This window comes from Coturnix japonica, chromosome 12 (assembly GCF_001577835.2).
Source record: "Coturnix japonica isolate 7356 chromosome 12, Coturnix japonica 2.1, whole genome shotgun sequence".
Lineage (NCBI taxonomy): Eukaryota > Metazoa > Chordata > Aves > Galliformes > Phasianidae > Coturnix > Coturnix japonica.
Genome location: NC_029527.1, coordinates 332,150 through 345,481, shown reverse-complemented (window position 1 = coordinate 345,481; position 13,332 = coordinate 332,150). Strand labels below are relative to the sequence as shown.

General features: G+C 46.2%; 1 protein-coding gene across 16 annotated transcripts in view; it reads left to right on the top strand.

Moving 5' to 3' along the window:
• PBRM1 (polybromo 1) overlaps positions 1 to 9,823 on the top strand; it is a 46,320-nt gene extending 36,497 nt beyond the window's left edge. For 6 of the 16 annotated variants that reach the window (XM_015874424.2, XM_015874425.2, XM_015874423.2 and 3 more), the window contains 5 exons: positions 1,468 to 1,626; positions 5,373 to 5,528; positions 7,750 to 7,820; positions 8,967 to 9,183; positions 9,426 to 9,816. In XM_015874424.2, coding sequence (XP_015729910.1) covers positions 1,468 to 1,626; positions 5,373 to 5,528; positions 7,750 to 7,820; positions 8,967 to 9,183; positions 9,426 to 9,598 — 776 coding nt within the window. In that variant the 3' untranslated portion in view covers positions 9,599 to 9,816. Of the gene's footprint in view, positions 1 to 1,467; positions 1,627 to 5,372; positions 5,529 to 7,749; positions 7,821 to 8,966; positions 9,184 to 9,425 lie in introns of those variants that run through there. The other 10 variants (XM_032447308.1, XM_032447309.1, XM_032447307.1 and 7 more) reach the window with 7 other exon arrangements.
• The last annotated feature ends 3,509 nt before the right edge of the window (positions 9,824 to 13,332 follow it).

Below are 13,332 nucleotides of genomic sequence, written 5' to 3'. Positions count from 1 at the left end.
TCTACCTTTAAATGTCTCCTGTATTCTGTGGTCAGTCACATGCGAGTTGCCTGTAGTATAAATAGGAGTTCCTATGCGTCGTCATCTCTTTCTGAAATGACACAAGGGATAAGGAAGGAAATGCCTTTGGAAATGAAACCGGTCTTAGAGTGCATGGCAGTAGTGCCAGGTGCTGCACTTGTCCTTGGGGAGACCAGTGCATGATGAACATTTGCAGTCACATACTTGAAAACACAGGTAGCCTTGGCAGGATGCATGTATAACGTGATCTCCTTGATGAACTTTTTAGCCTTGTTTGACTGAGGATCTTGGTTGCTGTTTTAGTGACAGTTCTCATCTTTCACCAACTGCAAGAGAACTTCCAGCCCTGCATTCACTGTTGTTAACATTTGCTGGAGATGTGTGCTGCGTTCATTTATCCTTTGTTGTTCCTCATTGCGTCAGTAAGAGGTGATGTTCAGAGTGAACAACCAACAACTTGCATGCTCCAGAAGCACCTTCAGTGGGCATTCGGTATACCTTCTTTTTTTGTTTACTTGGGGTTGTTTTTTGGTTCTCTTTTGTTGTGGTTTTTTTCTTTCTTTCTTTCTTCTTCCCACGCCCCTTTGCCCTTCCCGTGATACAAAATTCTCCTCTGGTCAGCGTCCCCTGCAGTAGATCTTTTGTTCCTGCAGTCACAGTGAGAAACTCGATTGAGATAATGGCCACATTAATCGCACCAGGGACACATGTGACCTCCAGTGAGCAGAGACACCTTCAGGGGAAAACAAAGCCAAAAACCCTCAGGGGAACAAAAATGGGGGGACGACAGAGGCAGAGGAAGTATTTTTGGTTCATCAAACTGCTGCTTGGTATATTCCAAACACTAAAGACTCTCTACACTAAGGAAACTGCAAATGCTTCCCAACTTTGCCACCATTTTTCAGCCTTATCAGTAGAACAGCAATTAAAAAAACCCAAACCAACACAACAACAACAGCAAAACCACCACCAACAAAACAGCAGTGGGGAGCACAAAAAGAAATGGGCCGCTGGCACTGCTGCCTGCTGTTTGCACCTTGCTCCAGGGCACGGCTGGCAGGCAGGGTGCTGACAGGAGCTGGTCCAGCCGAGCCAGTGGTGTCCAAAGAGGGACAGAGAGGAAGGCTTTGCTGTGCTGTCCTGGTGCAGACTTAGCCTAGTGCTGGACTGCTGCTTCACACTGGTAACACTGGTGCTGTTATCCAATTTGTTCCTTTAAAATTTTTATGTTATTACTTTTTATTATTATTTTTCATTCAGTGTTCTCTAAAAGTCTTAGCTGCAGCCACGTGAAATCGAATCATATGCTGGTTACAAAGATTCATCTGTTCTACTTGATATTTGACTGAAGTATGCCAGTGTTTGACTAGTCCTTTTTAATGAACAGATAATATTTTGAAACTCTGGGTTACAAAACAGAACTGAAAATCTAAAATGCTTTTACAGAGCGGGCAGCTAAAGTTGCTGAGCAGCAGGAGAGAGAGCGAGCAGCACAGCAGCAGAATCCCTCCCCCCGGGCAGGCACTCCTGTCGGGGCTCTTATGGGGGTGGTGCCGCCACCAACACCAATGGGGATGCTCAATCAGCAGTTGACACCCGTTGCAGGTAAAACGTAGGAGCTACGACCATTTTTCCTCATCCACTCTATCAACCCCCTTCATAACTCTGAACACTCTCTTGGGTCACTTTGTTCTTACGGAGGAAAAGCTCAACCTCCTCAGTCTTCCTTCACGGTGAATACGTGTAACCGCAGCAGTAAGGTGGCAGCCCCATGTTCTCCAGTAGTGAGCGCTCTGGTGGCAATGCAGGGAAGAAGTCTCCTCCTTGTGCTCAGGCCTGTGCAGTTTGTGTGCAGTTGTTTTTGTTGTCTCTACTTTGCAGAAGCCGTGTTTAGTCATCTGCAGCGGTGATGCAGGGAGCTGAATACTCTTTGAGTGTAAGTGGCATCAGTGGAGGTGGTTCAGGAGGAGACAGAGGACTTGTTTTTATTGTCGGGATGTAAGAGGCAAAACAAAATCCAAACCAGAATTAAAACCCAAACTCCAGAATTATGATTGGACGTAAGCACAGCTGGCTGGGCTCTGGAGCCATTGCAAAGCCAAGTACCAAATGTCAATACTGCTGGTTTTAATCAGGGGATTTGCAGAAAAGACCTAAGCTCTGAGAACTCTCCTTTGTGGTTCCTGTTGTTGAGTTTTGTTTCTTGTTGCCAGTCATACTCCAACTTGACTTCATAGGCAGTGTGCTTAGAGTAATATGTCCAGGTCATACATGAAGACTGTGTAGTCGGCTGGAGATTCTTTTACAAGAATCAGCTTTGCATCTGTGAGAGGATGGATTAGGTCTGACCTGGTGGGTTGCTTTTCTCCTCCCATTTCTGGTCGGGAGTGACTGGGTAACATCAGTCGAGGTTAAAATAGTGCTGGGTTAGGTAAAAGTGAATAGGTAGATAATGACTTGTGGTTTGTTTTCTTTTTGCTCTGTGGTTTGGTTTGGTTTGTGGGCTGTGTTCTTGGTTTTTTCTTTTTTTAACTTAAGGCATTTGAATGATTCAGTTTATCCTTTTGTTCTTTTTCCTTCCTGCCTTGTAGGCTGTGGCCATACTTAGAACGGACGGCCTGAAGTATTTTTCATCATGGTTTCTAAATCCTTTTTCAGTGCATAGGTTGGAGGGATGTTTAGGCTGAAGGTGTATCTCTTACGTACTTTATTGCCTCTAGGTTACAAAGAATTTGTTTCTACTGATATTTCTTTTTGCTTTAAAAAAATGGATGAGAAAAAAAAACTCCTTTATTCTTTGAACACCTTTCAGATTTTTTGCCTTGCAGTGCTATTTGTGTGCACACATATCTTTAATAACAAAAAGGAAAACTAGCTGCAGTGTGCTTCTCTTTGTGAGTAATCTGCCTTGATCTAGACTAGATGGCGATGACTGGAAACGTCATCGTCTCATGGTGGTTTTTTTCTTGGCTCGGTCCCCACTTTTTGGTGTTGTCACATTTCTAACTACGCGTGTTCCCTTCCATCCTGCAGTAGCCTCCTCAAAAAGCCAACCTCTGCTCAAGGCCATCATCTTACAGCTCAAGCTGCTAGAAGCTCAGGTCTCTGTACTCAGCCATTTTGAAGTACTTCATTAAGAGGATGACCAAGTGGATCTTTATAAACTCTTGCTGGTTTTGTCCCGTTTGCAGTCTTTCCTCTTTTAGTTTACAGAAGTCTTACTTGGAAGTGTCTCATTCCATGCAGAATGTTCACTCCTTCCTCCATCTTTAAGTTCCAAAAGTCACAGTTTTAAGTCCATCTTTAAGTCACGGTTGCTTTTCTCGGTTTCAGAGACCACTTTCATCATAGGACTTTTTTATGGTGCAAGAAATCACTGAGATGCGTTTCTCTCAGCACATGGTGCTCTAGTTGCTTTTACATTTGGGAGCTACAATAGTTTATTTAATCACATTCGTAGTTCAGAGAAATGGGAGGAGTAAGTTGAAAGGCAGTAAATCATGGCTGTGGGAGCTGAAAGTAATTCACCTTGTTTAAAATCAAAGTGATAATTTGTACATGGCTGCTCGTATAACTTTGTGATGAGCTAAAGTAACAGATTTCCTATGGAGACTTTTCTACAGGGCCATTAATCTAGTCAGCTGCTTGGTATTTGGTTTGGACATGCAGGAATGAGCTTTTGTGATGGACAGAGATGGGTTTGTTTCATTGGAAATTTAGTTTTGTTCTGTTTTATGGGTTTTTTGGTTTGTTTTTTTTGTGGGTCTTGTGTGTTTGGTTTTTTTTCTTCACTTTAAGAGCTTCAGAAGCGTTCATAAGAGCACTGATAGCGTGACTGCAGCTTGGGGTGCAGTGCAAGTACCAGGTAGTAGCTGTAGGGGAAGCTCATTATTCTAGGGGTGCTTTTGTTCTTTCTTCTCTTGCTTCTCCTGTTAGCAGTACAGATTGCACTGTATTGAAAAGGAGGAGCAGATAAGCGTCTAGATACACAGAATAGGTATCCAAAGTCAATTTAGTAAGTGTCAGTCTGGGTGTCCTTTGTATTCAAAGCAAATGACCGTTTGAAGATCAGTTCTCTGTTCCACATCAGGCTTTGGAATCACAGGTTTCTCACCTTTGTCGCCCTCACTGAGCAGGTGGCAAATTTGGCTTGCAGGTTGGAGCCGCTCAGGCTGTTTGGATCCTGGGCTCACGGCAGCTTTGCTGATGGAAAATGCTCAGGCAGAGCTGATGTGGATTTTTTTTTTTAATTATTTTTTTTTACAGTTTTATTCCAGAAATCTTTGCTCTGAAAGTTTCTTTATGGGTTACTTGGAGTGTGGCAAAGACTTTGTAAGGGATTGCTTGGAGCAGGTTAGAGAAAGTCCAGCAGTTCTCATTTCTGAACTAACCTTTCTTCTCTGGACCTGCTTCTGTCCCCTCTCAATCTTTTTGATGTCTTTCCAACACCTTTCCTTGTTTCTCTGATTTAAAAGCGTAGAAAATAAGCAAGAATATAGTCAAGTTTAAGTTCTAGCAGCTATCATATCTACACTGTCTAGGTTCACTTAAAGGATAGCAGTGAACCCAAGTCAAATCCAGAATGAGCCCTAAAGTCTTCTTCCTACGTGCTGAAAAACAAAATTAAGAGCAGCAGTGCAGTGTCTTTGTGTTCCCTGTTAAGATGCTTTGAGAGCAGTGGGAACAATATTCGGTGAGGGGCCGGATGAGTCCCTTGTCGGCTCTTTTACCTCCAGTCAAGTGCTGTGGGTGCAGGTCCCTGCACAGCCTGCGCTCCCCGGCCTCACATCGTAGTGACTTCCTTAATGTGTACTGAACATGGTGTGAGAACAGTCACCCCTGTCACCACGTTCCATTTTAACTATATGAGTGTCCCAGGGCTTTTCAGTGTAAATTTTGCATACGCGCTGCAGAAAAACGTACAGATCTTTGTTTGTTGTGGTCAGGTCTCTGAGCCGGCCCACGCGCCAGGCGGTGTGCAGGGCTCGTGTAGTCAGTGTCGTGTTTGCAACCTGTATGCAGATGGCAGAGCTTTGAGCTGTGTTAAAAGCGCTTGTTAGTAACATTTAATTGTGGCTGAGTTTATTCCTCGTGTTAACACGTCTCAGTATTCAGCATTTGTTGCCCCCATGAGAAATGTACGAATACACTAAATACTAATTCATCCACAGCGTAGTGTCTCATATCGGTAACTGTATTTCATTTTCGAGATACACTAATTGTAGTCTCGTCTTGCTGTACTAAGGGTGCTTTCGATTTCATTTTATTGTTTTGTGCATAGTGCATGATTTACTGTATAGATCATATTGCATGTCATTGATGCATGTTTGAAATTTGTTGTGTCCCTCAAGGCATGATAAGTGGCTATCCACCGGTGCTGCCACCTTTGCAGGGCCCAGTTGATGGCATTGTTAGCATGGGCAGCATGCAGCCACTTCACCCAGGGGTGCCCCCACCCCACCAACTCCCGCCAGGTATGCCAGGCATCCCAGGCATCCCGCCGCCCGGTAAGAACTCATCCTCATTGGCTCTGTGTTTCATTGTCATGTACGTGCTGTTTAACGGTTGTTACAGGAATTACCTGCAGCTTGTTTGGATGGTAGCGCAGTGAATTGTTTCTGCAGGTTTGTTTAACTGCAGCACAGATGGTGCATTGCTGAGTGCAGGGGGGGTGCAAAGCGATTCCATTGGCAGAATACACACCTGGTAGAGGAACAGCAAAAGGCCACTGGAGAAATGTGAGGCTGCTCCATCAGTGCTTTTGTACCAGCCAAAAAAATACCTGAGAATTACCAAATGTCTGACAACCCGCAGTCGGCTTGTTCGTATCCCTGTGCCACCCTCTCCACACTGGAGTGAAATAAGTGAATTTCAAACGGAATTTGAAATGAAATGTGTTCCCTCATTTCTTACTGAGCTCATTTTCAGTGTATGAGCTGATGAACGTTCTGGATGCACTTTGATGCACCCAGAGGTGTCGGACCCATCGGCCACTGCACACCACTGTATGTTACTATGAAACTGTGTGTGGGTTGTGCCTTGCAGCTGGAGCTGGGAGCTGTTGGCAGTGAGGTGAACTGACTGCTACTGGGACCAAACTCTGATTTTTTGAAAGCACGTTTACTCCACATTTGCTATTTTCTTGCCACCCTGTTGTTGACAGGTAAGGCTGAACAAATCATACCACATTTTCTGGCTTTAATGCCAATAGTGGCCATTTTGTGGGGAAAAATGCTCACCTGCCCTCTCATCCAGTTGCCTGTGGCTTCTTCCAGTAGTTACCTCTGCTGACTCAGGTGGCTGTTAGAGATGTGCATTGCATCCATTCGGCAGTTAAACAAGCCATGGGCAGAAGTGCTGTTTGCCTCCCCTGCCCCTCTGCAGCTGTGTTGATGGAAGCCCTGTTGGAGCTGTATGTCTGCAGATCGCTGTGATGGTTGGATGTTGTTTGCTTGCTTTTGTTTGTTTTTCAACCCGTCAGTGTTAGTTTGCATCTTCGCCAGTAGGCAAGGATCACCATAAATTCACATAGGGTAGGATAAGTGCTATGTCTGAGCTTGCCTGCAGCTCACCGTGGTGCTGACATGTAAGCACACAGCAGCAGCAGCAGCAGCATACAGATATTGGGAGGCGACTCTGGGACAGCACGTTTCTTTGCACAGTGTTTCCAGCTGAGCTGCGTGTGTGAGCAAAGCAGTGCCAGGGATGGGGGTGGTGTTAGATGGGGCTGGGTGGGCTCAGGGTGAGGCAGGTGAGGGTGTCCCCTCCGGACCTGTTCCCTTTGTACCACAACAAAGATCAGTGCTGCATCCCACAGCTCGCACTGTTGGTGTTTTTCCCGACTTCTGACTTAGTACAGGTGCATTTCAGATGGGGGGTTGTAATCGAATGGAAAATCAACGTGAAGTCTGCTTTAGCATGAAGAGCGCAGTGACACGGCTCCTGGTCACTGATGCAGAAACCTGCCTGCAAATTCAAGCCTTAGGAAGACTCTTAATTATTATTTGGCATCTTTTGAAATGAAGGAATTAAAACAAAAAGTGGCATGGAGAGAAAGAAGCGGCAACACGCATGGCTTATTTTAATGTATGCCTAATAGCAGGGGCTGCACACTGTGGTCTGTACATGGGGATATCCATGTGGTAGGGAAAAGCCTCTTTGTAGAGCTGGGGAAAAAACTGACCTGCCTTTGTGCTTTCGTTTTTCTAATATTTTCCTGTGTCTCGTATGAGACTATTCAAGCTGAACCTGTACGTGGTGTTTTATCTATGTACATATTTATATGCAGAAGTTATGCAGTGGCTTGGCTTTCTTCCTGCCATGGGTGTATTTTATACCATTAAACACCAGGAAATGTTGGGTGTTGCTAACGCAAATCAGCTTTTCCCTTCATGAGGATTTCAGGAGGATTATGTCAAGCCAAAGGTGTAATGAAGGAAATGAAGTAGCCAGGCCACACTGCGTAAAGGAGAAAAGGAAGCTTTGCATTGCTGTAGTGAAATGAAATCCAGCAGGCCGCACATCAGTGCTGGGAGTTGTTCTGGTGCCTTTTTTGTTGTTCATACAGAAAATAACAAGGTGTTCCTTATTGTGGGAAAGCGGGATGTTTGAATGTTCCCAAAGTAGCTTTAAGCAATGATTTCAGTCTGAATGTGCACTGTAGAAGACCAAAGAGGTATTTCTCTCTGCTCTGAAGTAAGACTAATCGTTGTATATTTTGGAATATAGGTGTTATAGGCCAAAATGTGTCCCCCATGGTAGGCACTCCAGCCCCCGGCGCAGGTCCCTTTGGACAGCAGGTGAGTGTGAGTCCTTCTTGCATTATTTGTGAGGCTCCAAAGGTCTGGATTAGCATTTAAACAGTTAAGACATAAGGAATGCACACAGCTTTTTGCAGAGAGAACAGGAACCCCAGATGCACACCACTATATTCAGAACCAGTTAATACCTCTCTCTCAGTGCCTGTTTGTATTTCTTGGTTGATTTGTTATTGGACTAATTGGGTTCTGCCCGGTGGGATAAGTTCTGCAATATAAGCAAAACAGGTTTCTTTTCCTTTCTGCTGAGCTAATACAAGTCACGTAAACACACAGTTAAGCTGCTGGCAGTTTGGGCTTTGCATGCATTGGAGATGCAGAGCAGGTGCTGTCCACTTTCTTAGCCATGGCTTAATGGAGAAAAACTGTTCAGTTTCTCCCAGATCTTACTCACCAACAAAGCAGATGTTCATCGGCCATTTATGTCTGGGAGTTTTGATGCCGGTGATGATCAGTTTGTTCTCAATGTAAACATGGGTTAAATGTTCATCACGCTGAGTTTTATGGATCACACTTGCATTTGGTGAGAGGGTGTAAGGAAAAACAGAAGCTGAGTAAGAAGGCAATAGAGTGTGTTTGTCACGGCAGCGAGGTATTTAAACCATAGGTCGGCTCTGCTAAGAGTTCTCAGTACTGCTGGTAAATGGCAGCTGTGGGAATTCTGTGGGATGGGGATTTCTGTGACTGCAGTTTTTGTCTGACTGAGATTCACATTTATTCTGGGAATCATCCCAATCTTCCAAGGATCAGGATTGCTTTGGGTTACATGCAGTAGGCAGCCCAAAAGCAAGATAAAGCCCACGCTGTGCACATTACAAATCTTCTGGTCAAATTTCGGAAAGCGTAAAATAGAAACAGTGCGAGGGGGGGTAATTAGGGGTAATGGAAGAGAGGAGAAATGGTGGTAGTGGTGATGTTCTCTGTTAAATGAGGTTTGTTCACACGTCTCTCTGTACATGTCAGTGAGCTCAGCAGGTAAGGCTGGCTGGAGGAGGCTGTCCTGTGGGGAAATCTGTTGCACCTTTGGTTATAACCAAAGTTCTGCTGTATGAGGATGCTGTGATGCGCGGTGCGAACCATCCCCACAGCTCCCCCAGATGCGATCTGTCCGTCTCTTTGCTGTTGCAGATAGGAATCCTTGGCCCTCCAGGACAGCAGGCACCCCCCCCTTATCCTGGCCAGAGCCCCGCGACTCAGCCTGTCATGCAGCAGCCCTCAACTCCCATGTTCGTCTCCCCTCCACCAAAGACACAGAGGCTTCTTCATTCCGAAGCCTATCTGAAGTACATCGAGGGGCTCAGTGCTGAATCAAACAGTATTAGCAAGTGGGACCAGACCCTTGCAGGTAAGGCTTTTGGCACTGAGCAGAGCGTTTCCATATGGAACACACTTCCTTGTAGCCATTAACACTTTTGGCTTTCATGGAGAACGCTGCATTAATCTGCTGATGGCTTAAATAATTGTAGAAGTGTAGAATTATTTTCCTCTTTTTGTTGTTGTTCTTTCTAGAAAAGCATTGGCGAATCTCAGGGGTAAAGCCAGCTTAGCAAAGCTTGTCCATAACGGGGCTGTTTCTTACCCTTTCAGCTCGAAGACGAGATGTGCACTTGTCCAAAGAGCAGGAGAGCCGCCTCCCGTCGCACTGGCTGAAGAGCAAAGGGGCTCACACCACCATGGCCGATGCTTTGTGGCGCCTGCGAGACTTGATGCTGAGAGACACCCTGAACATCCGCCAGGCGTACAACATAGAAAACGTTTAGTCGCATTACTGCTTCTTTCTTTGATACTGGCATATAGAGTTTTGTGGAACAATAGCTGTTTTAGTTACTGGGTGGGGAGAGATAACCAACAATAATTTGTATTGCATTTTACTGTACATTGCGAGACCATTTTTATATAAGGACACTTTTAATAAGCATATTTCACTTTTTGTTATATTAAGTTGACTTTATCAAATACACAGATTTTTGCATATGCTTCCTTTGTTTGAAAGGCGATTTCATATTTGGTTAACTGTAGTCAAGGTTTCATCTTTCTTATACTTTATTGCTGAGAATCTGATGCCATTGTTTTTATATAAAAGAAGAAAAAAAAAGAAAACAAAGTATTTGCAGGTTGGTACGATGGAATGTGAAGTCAGTCGTAGTTTACATCCTAGAGGAACGTGTGTACATGTGCTGTGTGTGCTGGCCGCTCCCAGCGGAAATCTGGCTTGGATATGAGCAGGGAGGATCTCTTTGAAAGAGGCTGAAGGTAAGATGGGTGCTGGTGCTAGGGAGAATCGCACTGCAGGTAAACACTGAGGCAGCTCCATGGGCCGCAGCGATCATGGAAGCGCAGGTGCAGATGGGCCAAGGCTGAGCTGACTGCTAACCATGTCCAGTCCCATCCAGGCATCAGCTCTGCAGCCAAGGATCAGAGCCGACTATGATCCCAGATCAGTAACAGAGGATGTGCGCTGGTGAGCCCGTGGAAGGTGAAATCTTTCATCTGCTGTGACCTGGTTGGGGCGTTCTGTGACGTCCCTGACGCCGGGCGGCAGGAGGGGAACCTCTTCCCTCTGCAGTCAGTCTGCGTGTGGGGAGGCTGCACTTTGAATCAGTGTGGGTCATGGAAGGTAAGTTAGGGGAGAAGGGAAGCCGAGTTCTTTAGTTGGCAGAGTCACGTGGCTTCTAAACCCACACATGTTCTGTTAGTGATGGGGCACCGTAAAGCACTTCTCTATCCAGTGTATTGATTCACACTAATGGAAGTCTTACAGGGCAAAATTTGAAGCATAACACATGAATTTAATTTCAGAGCAGTGCTGTAAGTTGAGCACACCTGGTGCACTGCAGCCTTCAGAGTTTTCAGAGCCCTTGTGCTTCTGTTGCTGGGCTTAGTACAGTGTGTGGAGGTTCCTCTTGCCAGACGTTGAGGTTGTGCCTTTGCTGAAGGCTTTGCTGTAGCTCACCAGCCTTGTGGGCTGCAATTGAGTTTCCTTTCACAAACTCAACTTTAGGAGAAGAGAGCTCTTGGATTGCACTGAATAGCTGGGAAAACAGCAGTGATTGGAGAAACAGACAGACAAAAGCTGCTGACACCAACAGGGTCACTGCAACTCGGCCCAAAAGAATGATTTGCTGATCTGCTTTCTTACTGCTTCTAGAAATGCTTCTCATTTGGAAAGGGGTTGTAAGGCCTGCGAGCGCTGAGCACTTCTGAGTTCACAATGGCAAAAGGTTTAATGTTTCCTTTGGGTGCTGGGTTCTGCTTGGTAATGTGATCGATACTGATGAGGGAAGGGACAGGCAAGGATGAACCGTTCTTACCAGCCCTACAGCCGTTGCACAGAAAACCCAATAGTGAGAGGTGGGCACTTAATGGACGTTTTAGGACAGATGCACACTGGGATGTGAGGAGAGGGGAGCCAAGCAGAATCTTGTAGGAAATTACAGTGGACAAGTCTAAAGTAGAGCACCTGTGATACAGGAATTCTGTACTGGCCTTTGTAAATGAGCACGTTTGAGAGAAAGAAACGGGTGCACTTAGAGCTCCTCCGTGTGTACACAGCGTCATCTGAAACGCATTCAAAGTGCCACAGGCTTTGCAGCTGTAGCCACACAGACGAGGCGCTGAAGTGAACCAGGCAGCAAATCCTGGTTTCCAAGTGCTTGGCATTACTGTGGGTCGTAGTGATACCACCAGATGGTCTTGTTCTCAGCACGAACAAAAACTACACCAAAGAACCCGGGATGGATGTTAGTTAACTTATTGTTCTATTTATTTTCTTTGGAGGACTGGATGGGACTCCCTTTGGAGCCCATGTAACTCAGATGTTTAATTTATCTGCAGGCCGGTGGTGAGCAGGGTGCAGCACTGCCTGCCCTGCCTGAGCAGCCCAACTGCTGCCCCACCGCCCCCTGCAAGCGGCTGGGGGTCCCCACGCAGCCCAGCTCCTGCTGTAGGGCAGCGCAAAGCACCCGCTGAGCCACGGGGCTGGCCCTGATAACTCTGCTAAGCTTTATTTGGTTCAGAGGCGGGTCTCTGCACAGCAGCCTTTGGGTTGGCGGCAGGAAGGTTTGGGATAAGATGGCTGCAGTCTAGAATTCAAAACCAGCAACAGGAACTGTTTTATGACTCTGGTTTAAAAAGAAAAGACAAGAGAAGACGCCTGTCTGTCTTTTCCTCTCTTTGTGGGCGTTTGAACCCCTCATTTGTTTGCCACCGCTTTTCATTGTATGGGCATGACTGAAATTTCCTATTAAAATAAAGGTGTGTGTGGGGAATGGTCGGCTTCTGAGAGTGGGAGCGGGGCCGACCTCGGAGCGGGATTCTCATCAACCAGTTGGAGATGAGCCGTAATTCTTTGTTCTCAGCCCTTCTCTTCTATGAGAAAATGTACCGTTTCTGTAAGAAAAAAAGAAAAAATCAGTTGATGTTGGTGACTTTCTTTCAGCACGTGGGTTCGGACCCGGTTAGACCCTGTTTGGCTGCTCACTCCATCTTGTACTCCCCAGGGTTAAGCTGATAACCAGGCGTGTGACATGTATGTACCATCACTTTGTTTACCTGAGTCTTTTTAATTTGAATAAAAATAGTTTGCAAAGTGTTTTGGATTAACCAGGTTTGAGTGTCCCATCAAGGCTGCCCTGGGGTTTTCCATCCAGTGATTCTGATGCATGGAATCCTCCCTGTGTGTGCATGTGTGGGTAAAGAATCTTCTAATCTTGTCCTGTATTGTGTCCTTGAAAGACACAACTGCTGTTTGCCTCCACTTCAATTGCTTTGGAAATAAACAGCAAGCCTTAATTCTGCGCTGGAAGCTGACCTGGGTCAGGACTTCTTTGATGTAGCCGGATGATGAAGGGAATTAGAAAAGCAATGTGGAAAAAGCATCTTTTACCCCCAAAAATTGAAAACTGGGACGGAAGTTCTCTTTAATAACACCAACAGCAATTGGAATGAAATGCCAGCAGCCTTCTGTTGTGTTGGGGTGTCTGTGACGTGCTTTGCAGGGACCTGCTGAACCATTTGGTCAGCATGAAATGCTGGAGGTCCCTCGCACCCAAAGCTCTAAAGTCAAGACAGATGGAACTGGGGTCCAGCAGCACTTCAGTGTGAAGCCAGCACCAAGTGGTGGTGGGTGCCCATCCCTGGGGCTGCCCCGGGCCGTGCCGTGGTCTGTGCTCCACATCGAGGCCTCTGAGCATCACGGATTCGTTCCCTCATCCTGTGCATCGCTCTGCAGGGGCCGCCACTGCAGGTTGCAGCACGGCAGGAGTGCACGATGTCCTTGCAAAGCAGAGCAGGCAGAACGAGCACTGAGCTGTGCGCCAGGAGCCCAGTTACACTGCGCTGCACTGGGGAGCACACGAAGGACGTGAGAGCAGCTCCGTCAGCCCAGAGCAATTAATGGAAACAAGGTTTCCTTTCTGCCCATGTACCGGGACCCAGCTCGGCGCTCCCTGCTCTCAGCAGCTGCTGGCGGAGCCGATAGAAGCAGCACCAGCCG